Source organism: Petromyzon marinus, chromosome 12 (assembly GCF_048934315.1).
Source record: "Petromyzon marinus isolate PM22_M1 ecotype Great Lakes invasive population chromosome 12, UKy_Petmar_22M1.pri1.0, whole genome shotgun sequence".
Classification (NCBI taxonomy): Eukaryota; Metazoa; Chordata; class Hyperoartia; order Petromyzontiformes; family Petromyzontidae; genus Petromyzon; species Petromyzon marinus.
In genome coordinates this window covers 15,638,156-15,653,049 of record NC_133678.1, presented here as the reverse complement: position 1 = coordinate 15,653,049, position 14,894 = coordinate 15,638,156, and the positions used below count along the sequence as shown (strand labels likewise).

The 14,894-nt window shown below is 48.8% G+C and overlaps 2 protein-coding genes across 5 annotated transcripts in view; one reads left to right on the top strand and one right to left on the bottom strand.

Annotated features, from left to right (window-relative positions):
• The window catches only part of GEN1 (GEN1 Holliday junction 5' flap endonuclease), a 28,185-nt gene extending 19,972 nt beyond the window's left edge, over positions 1-8,213 (bottom strand). Inside the window, exons 1-2 of one of the 3 annotated variants that reach the window (XM_032952600.2) lie at positions 8,118-8,213; positions 3,831-4,035 (exon numbers count right to left, since the gene is read on the bottom strand). In XM_032952600.2, the coding sequence (XP_032808491.1) occupies positions 3,831-3,991 (161 nt within the window). In that variant the 5' untranslated portion in view covers positions 3,992-4,035; positions 8,118-8,213. The remainder of the gene's footprint in view (positions 1-3,830; positions 4,036-8,117) is intronic. The other 2 variants (XM_032952601.2, XM_032952602.2) reach the window with 2 other exon arrangements.
• A 192-nt stretch (positions 8,214-8,405) lies between these two features.
• Positions 8,406-14,894, top strand: part of CLSPN (claspin) — a 28,059-nt gene continuing 21,570 nt past the window's right edge. For both annotated transcript variants that reach the window (XM_032952599.2, XM_032952598.2), the window contains exons 1-7: positions 8,406-8,743; positions 10,299-10,452; positions 11,028-11,177; positions 11,408-11,688; positions 12,346-12,486; positions 13,949-14,020; positions 14,736-14,823. In XM_032952599.2, the coding sequence (XP_032808490.2) occupies positions 8,711-8,743; positions 10,299-10,452; positions 11,028-11,177; positions 11,408-11,688; positions 12,346-12,486; positions 13,949-14,020; positions 14,736-14,823 (919 nt within the window). In that variant the 5' untranslated portion in view covers positions 8,406-8,710. The remainder of the gene's footprint in view (positions 8,744-10,298; positions 10,453-11,027; positions 11,178-11,407; positions 11,689-12,345; positions 12,487-13,948; positions 14,021-14,735; positions 14,824-14,894) is intronic.

Sequence of the window (14,894 nt, the reverse complement as noted above, 5' to 3'; positions counted from 1 at the left end):
GCTGAGGAGTTCGTCCTACCGTGTTTCAAGTCTGCTTTATGTTCACGGATGCGGTCCGAGATATGTCGTTTGGTTTCTCCAATGTAGCTGCTACCACAGAGGCAACTTAGTTTGTAAACGCCCGGGTACTGTATGTCTGGGACCACATCTTTTACAGACGGAACCAGATCACGGATTTTATGTATTGTGTTGAATCGGACCTGGATCTTGTGTTTATTCAGGATTTTGGAGATCTTTTTTGCGACCCCCGCAATGTAGGGTAAGATGATGGTTTTGAATGGCTCCTCAAGAGGGTCCTTCTTCGTGACTGGAGTGATGGCTTTGCGGATTGTGTAGTCGGAGTAACCATTAGCCTTGAGAGCTTGGTGTAGGTGCTTGAGTTCACTGGCAATGTTTTCCTGGTCGGAAATGCATTGGGCTCTATGGTATAGAGTCTTGATGAGGGAGTTCTTCTGGGATGGATGGTGGTGCAAATCCGGTTTTAAGTAAGCATCCGTATGGGTAGCTTTCCTGTAGACAGAGTGGCTCATTTAAGCATCAGGTCTCCTTTTAATTAAGACATCCAAAAAGGGTAACTTGCCATCTTTTTCGACCTCCATGGTAAATCTGATGGCTGGGTGTGTGGAATTGATGTGGTCGAGGAATTGGTCCAGAGCAGGTCGGCCATGTGGCCAGATGACAAAAGTGTCATCCACGTACCTCTTCCATACGCCCGACCTTATGGAGAAATTTGAGACTGACGCCATCCAGACTGCCACTCTGCGCCCAACCTTATGGAAGAGGTACGTGGATGACACTTTTGTCATCTGGCCACATGGCCGGCCTGCTCTAGACAAATTCTTCGACCACATCAATTCCATACACCCAGCCATCAGATTTACCATGGAAGTCGAAATAGATGGCAAGATACCTTTTTTGGATGTCCTAATTAAAAAGAGACCTGATGGTTCAATGAGCCACTCTGTCTACAGGAAAGCTACCCATACGGATGCTTATCTGAAACCGGATTCCCACCACCATCCATCACAGAAGAATTCTCTCATCAAGACTCTGTATCATAGAGCCCAATGCATATCCGACCAGGAACACATAAGCAGTGAACTCAAGCACGTACACCAAGCTCTTAGGGCTAATGGTTACTCCGACTATACAATCCGCAAAGCTATCACTCAAACCATGAAGAAGAACCCTCTTGAGGAGCCTTTCAAAACCATCACTTTACCCTACATTGCTGGGATCACAAAAAAGATCTCCAAAATCTTGAATAAACACAAGATCCAGGTCCGTTTCAACACATTACACAAAATCCGTGATCTGGTTCCGTCTGTAAAAGATGTGATTCCGGACATACAATACCCTGGTGTCTACAAACTAAGTTGCCTCTGTGGTAGTAGTTACATTGGAGAAACCAAACGCCATATCTCGGACCGCATTCGTGAACATAAAGCAGACCTTAAACACGGTAGGACCAACACCTCGGCCGTAGCAGATCATTGTTCTAATTCAGTAGGCTCACATGCCATTGACTTTTCCAAGACGGAGGTTCTTTGTAAGCCATCTGGCTTCCATGAGAGATTCGTTCATGAGGCTATCCACATATACAAACACAGAGACAATTTCAACCGAGAAGATGGATTCTATCTTAGCAATCATTGGAAAGATTTGATAAATCATTTCAGTTCTTGATTGATTGTTCACGCTTACAGTGCCTTTCAGACAGCATACATAAAAACAAATTTCGTCTCCCCCCTCCTCTTTTCAAAAAATAGATGGACTAGTCCTGGCAAACTGCCATCGTTGCGCGTGACGCAAACGTTATTTTTATATATATAAATAAATATGCCGTTTTCAAAATAAATTTATGCAAACCGACACACCTGATGATGACCGTTTGAGTTATGGTCGAAACGTCGTGAGAATTTTTTATTGTTTTATATATATTTTGTTATTTTGTTGTTTCTCTTCAACGTGACTTTACCGAAAAAACTAAGAATATCCAGTTATTGCTAAGAAAGCCCTGGATTTTTTTATACCATTTGTTACAACATATCTTTGTGAGCAATCCTTTTCGAGGATGCTGGACATAAAAACGAAGAAAAGGAACAGACTTTGCTGTGAAAATGACATGAGAGTGGCACTTGCCAAGGTGAAGCCACGCATATCTGAACTGATCTCTCAAAGGCAACAGCAGAAGTCACATTGATTTCCAGGTATGTAATTTGTTGTGAGTTTATGCATTGTGTTGGTTTTATTCTTTGAACAAGGTAATGTTCATGCACGGCTCATTTTGTGTACCAGTAAAAAACATATCTATGTCTTGAATTTGAAAAAAATCACATTTTATTTTTCACTAAAGAGGGGTTCGGTGAATGCGCATATGAAACTGGTGGGGTTCTGTACCTCCAACAAGGTTAAGAACCACTGTTATAAACCATTTCGGTTCTTAATTGATTGTATTTTACGGTGACCTTCAGACCGAAGTCCATTCACTGGCACTGCCTCTTAATACCTTTCACACGACGGTCAATGGTATAGTTTATAGCATGTGGTATAATAATAAATAGTATAACATCATAATGTTTAACATAATTCATATGGCAATATATAGTATCGTAATTGTATAGTGAATATACAGCAGTGTGGCATATAGTGGGGTTAATAAAATAAGACATAGTATAAAGTTACAAGTCTAATATTTTATAGTCTAAAGTATAGGGCAGTGTAGAGTAACGCATTGCATAATTCAAAGGTGGATTTTTTCTCTATGGATATATTATACCATGTAGTTTAGATTGGAAGGTATAATATTATATTGTATAGTACAGTTTATAGCATAGTTATTAACGCAATACAGGACAGAGTAGCGCACCTATCCTATTTCTTTTTTCTTTCCTTTTTTCTGTGTACCCGCCGCCACCCTCCACCGATCCGGTGGTGGTGCTGGGTAACATGTTAATTCATATGTTAATTCCGCCCACACAGCTTAAAAAGACGTGGTCCAGGCTTGGCAATGTTCACTCGAACGCTGTCTTCTGGACAGTCCTGTTTATTCACCTGAAGAAGGCTACTTGTTTTGTGGCCGAAACTTCGTGAGAATCTTATTTTATTATGTTTTATTTTCATTATTTTCTTTCCATTCTACGTGACTTTACCGAAAGAACCAAGAAGATGAATCCCTGCAGTCACGAAAGCTTTAAATCAAAATTTGATGGGTGGGGAGTTGACAGCACGGATGGCTGGAGGAAGCGGCAATGAAAAACTGAGCTACCTTCCCCTGTGTGAAGGTTGACGAAGGGCTTCAACACAAAGTGTGGTGGGATTCAGTGAGGCGGAGAGGAGAGTGAAACACGGATGAATGAGATGGGGACGAGTGAGACATGAGCGAGTGTGGGGCTGGAGTGAATGTGGTGGGGGTGACCGGGATGGGGGTGAGCGAGGTTTGAGTCTGTGAGCAGTGATTTGCACTTGGGCGCCACGGTGGTGAGATGTTAAATACTTCTCGTGGTTTACAGGAGGTTGTGGGTTCAATCCCGACCCTTACGCCTTTATATTTGGAGTTTGCATGTTTTCCCCATGGTCGCGTTGATTTTTCTCCGCATCCTCCTGTTTTCCCCTTCAGATTTAGAATCAACATCACGCATTTAAAGTATTTGGCTGCTATAAATTTCCACTTGATGATAAGCCACTTCGTTGAGCTATCATTTGTGGCCGGGTAGCTTCTGAAAAAGAGCTACATAGCTCAGTGAGCCTTACCTGGTGAATCTAAAAAGTAAAAAAAAAATGTTTAGATTCGGTGAGGCTGGGTGGGTATCAAACACTGGGCCTCTCACCGCAGGTGTGGCCGCTTGACGCTGTTGGCCATGCCCTTGACAGACTGGGCCTCGCACACCCACACGGCGAGGTCCACAGCGATTGTGAGCCCCGCCAGCGTGCTCAGCGGTACGCGCTCCCGCACGGGGGACAGCACCGTCCACAGGTCCGTGACGCCCATCGCTCACACCGACTACAACCTGCACGGCCACAACAACCACACTGCTGGAGCCCAGCACCAACAACAACAATGAACCCTCGGGACAGCCAGGGCAGCACCAATGATTCCTTGAGCATCTCACCAGGGAGCCGCGTGTGGCTCTTTAAGGACTACATTGCGGCTCTTGATATAGTTTTTTTTTTTAAACCAAATTCGAAGAAAAATGCTCTTCTTGTTATTTTGGTTGGCGAACCCTGGCCATGGAACTCCAGTTCACCTTGGGCAGGAGTCAGCAATCTGCGGTTCCGGAACCGCATGCGGCTCTTTAAGGACTGCTTCGTGATGCAATTGACATGCATTGCGGCTCTTGAAATATTTAGTTTCTTTTACCGAATTGTAAAAAATGGCTTTTCCTGTCATTGCTTTGGTTGCCGACCCCCAAGCTTCACTGTAACGTCACCATCATTAGCACCACCATCAACACAGGGCAAGAGACAAAACCGTGGCAGCCAAGCAACATGGACGATGCTCAAAAGGAGAATTACCAATTGATTTACTCGGAATGCGTCTGATCTCATCACATCCCATTGTCAATGCGCCGCTGGATGAAGGCCTCCACACGCTGTCGGTCATGGGGTGTGTAATTCCGCTCGTTACAAGCTTGTGAAAAGGAGTCCCAGGATTGGTTCAGATATCACTTGCCACTGATGAGCCGTGGTCAGGTGCACGAGTGCAGTGCGCTCATCAGATCAGATCTAGGAAGCTGGGCAGGGTTTAAACCTGGACGGTGCTTGGATGGAACTACGCAGCGGGCAGTGCAGACAAATCTATTGTACTCCACTTTCTGCCGGGTCTACGCTTCCCGTCTTCACCAACTCGCGCTGACCAGCGTGGTGAAGTATGGCACAATCCCCACGATCTTGTACGGCGTGGGGTAGGGAAGGCCCTCAATCAGCAGTGTGTTGAACAAAAACTCGCGGGTCAAGCACGTCACTAATTCACGTCGCAGACGCTGAGCGTTGAGAGTAACCAAAACATTGTCTCTAGAGTAGATTTTTATTTGAGAATGGGAGGGGAAAGGCAGGAGCACAGAGCCCGTGTTTTTAAAAACATACATTGAATTGTAGCTTTCGCTTGCTTTTGTTTCATCGCAATTGCTGACCACAGGCCCGAAACGTTAAGCGGTCAGCAACAAACAGCACGATTAAAGTTGTAATACGTGCATTGGAGTGTAACGCGTGTCGAAGTGAGGGAGGGTTTAAAAACTTGGGGAAATGAGACACTCGGAGTGAGGGTTAACAAGGTGGAGCGGTGCGAGGAAAGAAGCAGAAAGAGAAGCGGGGTGACCTGCAGCGTGGCGAGTGGGTGGGTGAGTTGGTGTGAACTGCAATGGTGAGTGGGTGAGTTGATGTGTTCTACAGTGTGGTGAGTTGTGACCTGCAGCGTGGCGAGTGGGTGGGTGAGTTGGTGTGAACTGCAATGGTGAGTGGGTGAGTTGATGTGTTCTACAGTGTGGTGAGTTGTTGTGACCTGCAGCGTGGCGAGTGGGTGGGTGAGTTGGTGTGAACTGCAGTGGTGAGTGGGTGAGTTGGTGTGAACTGCAGTGGTGAGTGGGTGAGTTGATGTGTTCTACAGTGTGGTGAGTTGTTGTGACCTGCAGCGTGGCGAGTGGGTGGGTGAGTTGGTGTGAACTGCAGTGGTGAGTGGGTGAGTTGGTGTGAACTGCAGTGTGGCGAGTGCGTGAGTGAGTTGGTGTGAACTGCAGTGGGGAGTGGGTGAGTTGGTGTAAACTGCAGTGTGGTGAATGGGTGGGTGAGTAGGAGTGAACAGCAGTGGTGAGTTGGTGTGAATTGCAGCGTGGTGAGTTATTGTGAACTGCAGTGCAGTGAGTTGTGAACTGTAATGAGTTCTTGTGAGCTGCAGTGTGTTGTGATGGTTAAACACGATATGCATGAGACGGAACGGTCAGTGTCTGGTAGACCGAGCAGTCAACACGGCCGGATGAATCAATAAGCGAAGTTCGGAATCATAATATTTATTTAGACTGGAGGAATCCGATGAGCTATGAAGCTCTTTTTCACAGATGTCCAGCAGTAGTAGTAGCGATAGCATAGTGACGAGGAGGCGACTGACGGCGTGCGGGACGAAATGATGAACGGAGCAAAGTGCCGACTACACACAGCATCTTCTTGTTTCCTCTGATCGTAAAATAAAAGAAAAAAAGACGGCGTGCGGGCGAGTGAGGAGAGAGAAGCGGTGGGTGCTGCACGGCCAACAAAGGCGGCAAGAGGTGCAACTTTTTAATCATCTCCATTGAAAATTCATTTCATAACTGCTTTTTGTGTTTCGTTTGTCCCTCCCCCGCACCTCCGATTTGCACGGTTGGCTACGTACGGTGCGAAAGAAGTTCAACATACATATAGTACATACAGCAAGAACTCCCAACATCAATCAAGTCTCACGAACGTATTGCGTGTACAAATCCCCTTTACGAAGAAGTTTTTCAGACCAAAACAAGCCGCGAACGGACCGCGGGTTCCACCGCGGCTCCAGGCGGAACGCCGCTTTGTGTACCCCATGGGAAAGGCTCACGGAGTCCAAAGGCTCTCCTTTCAGGAGGGTCCTGCCGAGTTATCATCGCAGTAGGTGACGGAGGGCGATGCTGCTGTTGCTACTGCTGCTGTGATTCCCAGCCAGTCCAACATAGTACATACATACAAGAGATTGACAGACGCCCAAACCCACAGAGACCCAGAGAGACACCCATAGACACCTAGAGACCCAGAGACCTCGAGACCCACAGAGACACCCTTAGACACACAGAGACACCCAGACACCTAGAGACCCCACAGAGAGACCCTTAGACCCACAGAGACACCTAGAGACCCCACAGAGACACCCTTAGACCCAGAGACACCTAGAGATCCCACAGAGACACCCTTGGACCCACAGAGACACCAAGACACCTAGAGACCCCACAGAAAGCTCGAGACCCATAGACACTCATAGACACCTAGAGACCCAGAGAGACAACCATAGACGCCTAGAGACCTCGAGACCCACATATATCCACAGAGACACCCATAGTCAACCTCGAAACCTAGACACCTAGAGATCCAGACACCCTTAGACCCACAGAGACACCCAGACACCTAGAGACCCACAGAGACACCCAGACACCTAGAGACCCCACAGAGACACCCTTAGACCCAGAGAGACACCCAGACACCTAGAGACCCCACAGAAAGCTCGAGACCCATAGACAGTCATAGACACCTAGAGACCCACAGAGACCCAGAGAGACACCCATAGACGCCTAGAGACCTCGAGACCCACATATATCCACAGAGACACCCATAGACAACCTCAAAACCTAGACACCTAGAGATCCAGACACCCCTAGACCCACAGAGACACCCAGACACCTAGAGACCCACAGACACACCCAAACACCTAGAGACCCACAAAGACATCCAGACACTTAGAGACCCACAGAGACATCCAGGCACTTAGAGACCCACAGAGACACCCAGACACTTAGAGACCCCACAGAGACACCCTTAGAGCCACAGAGACACCCAGACACCTAGAGACCCACAGAGACACCCTTAGACCCACAGAGACAGCCAGACACCTAGAGACCCACAAAGACACCCTTAGACCCACAGAGACACCCAGACACCTAGAGACCCCACAGAGACACCCTTAGACCCACAGAGACACCCTTAGACCCACAGAGACACCCAGACACCTAGAGACCCACAGAGACACCCTTAGACCCACAGAGACAGCCAGACACCTAGAGACCCACAAAGACACCCTTAGACCCACAGAGACACCCAGACACCTAGAGACCCCACAGAGACACCCTTAGACCCACAGAGACACCCTTAGACCCACAGAGACACCCAGACACCTACAGACCCCACAGAGACGCCCTTGGACCCACAGAGACACACAGACACCTAGAGACCCCACAGAAAGCTCGAGACCCATAGACACCCAGAGACACTTATAGACACCGAGAGACCCACAAAGACCCAGAGACCCACAGAGACACCCATCGACCCGTAGAGACCCACAGACCAGCACTGTTGGCTACGCGTGGTGCGAAACGAGTGCAGAAGAGAGAGCCGCCTCGCCTCACCCGGGTGGCGGTCGCGTCCCGCGCCGTTTGAACGGGCTCAGCCGACGGAAGTAACGTCACAGCCACACCGAAAACGGCCCCCCCACCACCGTGCCCTAACAAAGATGGCCGCCGAGAGCCGAGAAAGCTTACCGACACAACTACCGAGTGTTTGTGATCGGCGTCGCGGGGTTTTTCGCCGGTCATAACGATGGCAGCCCACGTTCGCCAGGGGGCGTGCTGTGTTTTTTTATCAGTTCAAGCGAAGACGGCGTAAGCGAAATAATGTTGACCTAATCAAGATGGCCGCCGAGTTCCGACTCGTTGGGGGGGAGGGTCGCCATTTTTTCCCTTGCCCGCTCGTTTTTTTGTTGTCTACGTCACGTCCCGCTCTGCGCATGCGCGCTGCGGGTTCGCGCCAAATTCCAAAGTGCGAGCCTCTCTCTCCAGAGGGAGAGACCCTCACCCGCCACAAGAGCCACCACAGCACACAGCACAACACCACAACACACGTCGGGGACGGGGGATTCAAACACAGGCGGACGGGACTCAAGAGGCAGAGCAGAGAGACTCGCGCCCAAAGTCTCGAAGGGGACGCGCGGTGACTCGCCGTGATGAAGCTGCAATCGGACCTCCGCGATGAGCCGGTGCGTGAGGCAAAACAGGAGTTTGGTGGCGGGCCTGGTGGCTGTTTGATTGTCAATTACAATGGGGTTGTGTCTTTGGTGAGTGCTGGTGGTGAGGGGGTGAGCTGCTGGGAGACTGGGTGGTGAGTGTGATGCGTGGTCGAGATTGGGTGGTGATTTGCGAGTTCGTACAATTGTATTGTTGCCATTGGAAATTAATGCTATCGCGATGTAACTGTAACTTCGGTCACAAATCAGTTGTAATAGCAAATACATTTTACCCCAGGTCTGCTGGGTGGTGAATGCGTGACTGAAAGGTTGCGTTGTGAGTTTGGTGGTGAGTGGTAATAATGGAGGTGAGTGCTGGTGGCGATTCAAGGTTATTTTGGTGAACCAGGGTGAGAAACTCACCGAGGCCGAGTCTTATTTGCAAGAGTGACCCGAGTCACCAAAATAGCAAGCGGTCGCCGAAAACGAGCACAGTAGAGCAAAGAAGCAAATAGAAATCTGAGCGAAAACAATCGTGTGGCTTCGTGTTGGTGATGAGCGGTGGTTGTGACGGGTGTTGACGGTGCGAGTTACTGTGGTTTGGCGAGCAGAGTGATTGTTAGTGGCGATCACGCCTCTCTTTCCCCTAGAGCTCGTCCTGTTTGCCCCTGGGCCTGGTGACCGCGAACAAACAGACGGTTCGACTCCCCTTACGGCTGCTCTCTTCGTTGCAAGGCCACCGCGTCGTGCTGCTGTCAAACCCAACAGTGGTGTCAAATGATGTGGCGGCCCTCACACTGGTGATGTCTTATCGGCGAAAGTGGCCCCCCTCTGAAAATGTCGTGGAGATCGCTGCCCTAAAGCCTCTCTGTGCCTTCAAATAATGTGCGGCGTCCTTAAACACTACTGCCACTTAAAGATGTCTGACTACAGTTTCTCTACAGTGTATTATGAATATTGACATCACCTCAACACAAATGGTTCCACCACACGTGTGCCCATCATCACTCGTCAGTGTCGGACAATTACCAGCACTCGCGTGATGCAAGTCACCGCCACTGACTATGTGACCCGCACGTTGGGACCTCTCGCGATAAGGAGTAGATAGATGGTACATTCCATGAGCTCTGTCCTGACCATATCGCCACGGTAGTGAGATATTAAATATCTCGCCTGGTATATAAGAGGTCGTGGGTTCGATTACGACCCTGACGCCTACTGTATATGTGGGGTTTGCATTTTCTCTTTCTCTACCCCGTGGTCGCGTGGATTTTTCTGCAGTTCCTCCGGTTTTCCTCCCCCCACATTTAGAATCAACATGCGTTTAAAGTATTTGTCTGCTATAGATGTCTGCGTGACAAGTGACTTGGTTGAGCTGTCATTTGTGGCTAGGTCGCTTCTGAAAAAGAGCTGCATAGCTCAGTGGCCTTACCTGGTAAAAACAATAACTAAATGAAAGTCCTGACAGTGGTGTATGGTGGTGATGGTGGCAGTCTATTTTTTGGGCTGATAGTGGTGATGTTATTTATGGGCTGTTTATGGTGGGGGTGGTATTGCAGATGTTGTTGTTATCTGTGTTGCATCTTAGACCGACCCCGAGACCTCGGTGGAGATGGATTCCGAGTCCGGCGGGGTCATGTTGGACGCTCAGTGTCATGAGGGCTCTCGCGTCCCGCTCACCGCATCTCTCGTGCCGTCTCCTGGTTTGACTCAACGTGTCCACGTCCTCGCTAGTGCTGCAGGTATGAACCAGCACCGCTGCTGTCAGAAATACTCCCTCATTGGAGGTCTCTGGTGCATGAGTGCAGTGTGTCTTCAAAATAACTTGGGCAGATATACCATGCCCTGCAAATAATTAGGTTTAATTTGGGGACCTGGAAATAAAAATGTAATTTATTCCTGAAACTAAAAACTTGAACAGCACGCAAAGCAATGCTGACTTTGTTTGCTGCATCTCCATACGGCGTGGAAATGTGACTCGCCAGGCAGTCCCAGTTTAATATTGTACTGCACAGTACCACCTGTAGCATTGGATTATACATTCCAGAATTGGCTTACAATTTCTGGTAGTTTCAGTAGTTTATTTATCGTTTCATATAAAATTTGATTGATTTTGATATTTTTAGAATAATCACAGGTGGCGTAAACCTGTACTCGAAACCAGTCTCAACGGTGCAAGTGCAGCGCTCTGTGAGTCATTTCGGCCACCTCATGAGAGCGTGTGTTAATACTCGGGGCCGCTCGCGAGTGTAGGTCTCCTGTGAGGGAGCTGTGGCATCGCGGTGCCATCGTGGATGTTTGGACGTGTCTTGTGCAGGTGGTGACTCTGGAGATGAGGACGAGGAGGGTGTGAGGCCGCGGAAGCCTCGGGGTTGCCGTGCCATCCTGCAGGAGAGCGATAGTGACGGCGAGGAGGCACCGAGCGCCGATTACCCCGACGCTGATGTAGCGTCGGGCAGCGATGAAGGTCAGACATGGCTTCATCGATTACGAACTCCACCATCTACGCCACTCACCACCGCCGCGGCACCACTTGTCAACGTACTGTGCTATGGCAGATATGGTAAACATTGGTTAACTATTTAGAGAAATTCTATGTTTCATGTACCCTGGGATGTCTACATTTTTTAAAATCCACAACCATGTCGCCATACGTCACCTCCACGCTCCTCTCCACACCCACGTGCCTGCGTTCAGACACTCGGGGCGAGGAGAGCGATCGACAAAGGCCGCGCCGGATCCGTGTGGCCCTGGACAGCGCTGATGAGAGCAGCGCAGAAGAGAACGGAGCGGAGGGGGGGTTCGCCCTACGCTCCCCTGGCGCTCCCAGTGGGGTCGGGGAGGAGGAACGTCAAGAGCTCTCGTCTCCCGAATCGCTCACTAACGACGGCACGAGGGAGAAACCCAAAGGGAGGAAACCGAGTCTGGACCCAGCCGCATCTGATCGCGGACGAGAGAGGGAGAGAAGGCAGCTCCCAGTGAGTGACGTAGATCTGGGATGATGCTGCCATGTGCGTGTTTTCTTCTCTCGATCGTTTTCTAATTTTAAAAAATAAATTTCCCGATTATTATCTCTCCTGCTGTAGGAGTCGTGCCTGATATGAAGAATCCATTAGGCTCTCTTGCAGAGCAATACAAGTAACTTTAAAGTCATTCTGTATTGCCATCTTTTATTCCCTGACATTGTAATGTTTCATTGTTTGCTGTGAGAGTTCCTAATGGAGATTTAATTATCTCATCAGATACCACAAAATAAAATGAATGCATCTGAATGGCTTCTGTGATGCTGTCCAATGTGCACTTGTCCTCGGAAGTATTTAATTAAAATAACGTTCCCTTCGAGCCACAGAACCGAATAACATCTCGTTGCTTGTGACATAATCGGCTTCGCCTGCAAGGCTTATCTATTTAGCACTGATTTTATTACCAAGGTTTGGGAAACCTTTTAATCAATTTGGCCGACTTTATACTCGGTAACTCTTAAATTGCATAATGACGTTAAAATTTAAATTACATTTGTGGTGAGGCAGGCGGTAGAGCTAATACATTAAGGCGTTTAGCCTTCATTGAAGAGCATTTACAAAAATGAAATAAACTGAGGGCCGAAAACTGTTGTTCCTTCATTGGCGTGGCAGAGCGAAGGGGAGGACAGCGATGAGGACGACCTCTTCACGCACAAATTCGGCATGGGCGGAGACCTGGGGGAGTTGGGGAGCGATGAGGAGGAGGAGTCATTGGAGGCCATCAAGAGCTCCATGAAGAAGAAGGCTCAAAAGGTGGGTGTCGGCGCCAACGTGAGACCTACCGATGACAGGACAGGTGCAGAGGAAAAATGAGGGATTTGTGGGCCATGAGGAGCATGGGCGCAAAAGTGAATTACAGTAGAAACTCTGTTATCTGGCACTTTACCGTCCGGTATGCTATATTAACCGGCATCTTTCATAGATTGCGATACAAATCTTCCTTCCCGTATCCAGAAAAATTCCGTGAGCCATCCAGCATCTTGCCGTGCGCTTCTCATAGACCTGTTTCAGGACGCTGCCGAGTAATGTCGCTAGCGAGTCTACATTGTAAACATCTGCCATTGTGATCACGTTGCACTTGTGTAATGTAGCTCTCAGAGACACCGTCTTGTCTTTATGTGTATTTATTATGAATAAAGTCCGCTGACAACTCAACGAGTAACCACGAGTGACTATATACACTTGGGTAGTTAGATGACTCTATTCTGAGACAACATAGCTCTAGCCTCAAGACAATTTGAAGACGATAGAGACGACCCGTTCCAAGGCGGTGATGACTGAGATTCCCCACACCAACAGCCCCCAGGTCCAGTTTGCGCCGGCTCTCATCCCTCACGCGACCCGGCCACGCCCCTATTCCAGAACTCTCGCTCACCGCACCTGGCTCTGTCAATCTCCGCCCTTATTACACTTTGTCGCAGTTGGGTCCCGTGCTTCCCCTCACGTGACCCTGTCAACGCTTGTCCCATCAATCATCATTAGCATGACCATTAGTAACCATGGTCCCGGGGAACCATACTGTCCCTCTATCGCTGCGTACTGTCGTTACACTTGTACTGTATCGGGACTTTGTCTACTGTACTCTGAACTGCCCCGCTGCTTGTCTCAAATCAACTTTAAATGATCCAGAACTGACTGTTGAGCACCTCTGTGAAAGAGTATATTATTTGTTATATCATAGTTAAAATGTCGGCTTAGTTTCTTTCTTCAAACGTTTTACGTGAACCATAAGTATAACTCGGATAACCGGAATAATTGATTAACCGGCACTCTCCATTCCCCATGGATGCCGTATTATTCATTCAGCAATTTTTTGTAAAAGTTGTTTAAAACAAAATCATAACTTATCACTGAAAAAGTTATCACATTTAAACCTTTTTTTAGATGGATGCTTTCCAGAGGCATATGCCTCATACACCACACCAGGTACTCGGCACTGGAGAGAAAAAGGCGGCTGGTTGTGATGCTGGCCGCCCACCCCCTCTTGTGCCGTGTTGGCCTTCATAGGTGGTCGCTAACAGCACTTGACCCAAAATTCGGTTGAGGCAATACGAGGGATCTTTGTCTTGTATGTGATGTAGCCGGAATCACGTCCGGCCACCTTGATACCACCCTGGTGGCCAGAGCAGCTGCTCGCTCACGGTACTTGCCCCAACATTCTGTGTGGGCTACACGGGGCATTCTTCAACTTTGTGCATGTCTGTGTATGCATCAGAGCCGGGCGGTCTCTGGGGCTCATCAGGACGATGATGATGAAGAAGAAGCCTTCCTCAAGAAGAGCAAACAGGTGAAGGGGTTTCTTTCAGTTTGATTTAGTTTTTTCCCACAATTCTATCTTGATTGTGCTCTCCGCATCACGTCACGAGATGAAGAATCCGTTCAGATCTCGCAGAGCAACACAACCCTTCATCTTAGAGAACAGCCCACGGAAGCGGATATTACAGAGCTACCTCAGATGTGACCTCTGGTACACATACAGCAGAGGGCAGCACTTTCCATTCACTCTGCAAATGAGAGTGATGTTTGTCGCACGACAGTCAAACCGATATTTTATTTCTCAGTGCGGGATATTGGCCAAATTAAGCGCATGCAAAACCAAATTTTAACGTGGGTTTTTGTGTGGTAGTCAATGGTGACCAGGCTGGGACCATCAATTCACCACTGTAGGTGAAGTGGTTTGGTGGAGCAAATTTGGGGAGGCACAGGGGCTGAAATTTTATGGGGAGCTCGGTGCGCGCAGCCAGGAGGCTCCAGGGCTCGGCCACTTATCGGAGCACCTGGCTGAGCAAGGATTGTTGATTTCGTGCTGCTCTACTATAGAGTGAAGGTAAAAGTCCGCATAACATAGTGGTAGTCATCACCCTCAAGTGCAGGCTATATATGTATGTTGAACTTCTTTCGCACCGTACGCAGCCAAACGTGCTCATCATGCACCAGCGGCAGAGCCCAAATGAAAATGTGTGAAAGTTCTTGTCGTCGTCGTTGTGACGATGCTTCTGCAGAACAAGGGCCGCGTGGAGCGGAAGGCAGCGAAGGCGGGGCGAGTAGCGATACAGCAGCTGCACAGCGAGAGCCAGCGCATCATCCGCGGTGAGTGGGAATAGGGCGCGGGAAAACGGCACGAGCGGAAAGGCCGCACATGGCAAGAGGGGCAGGGATTT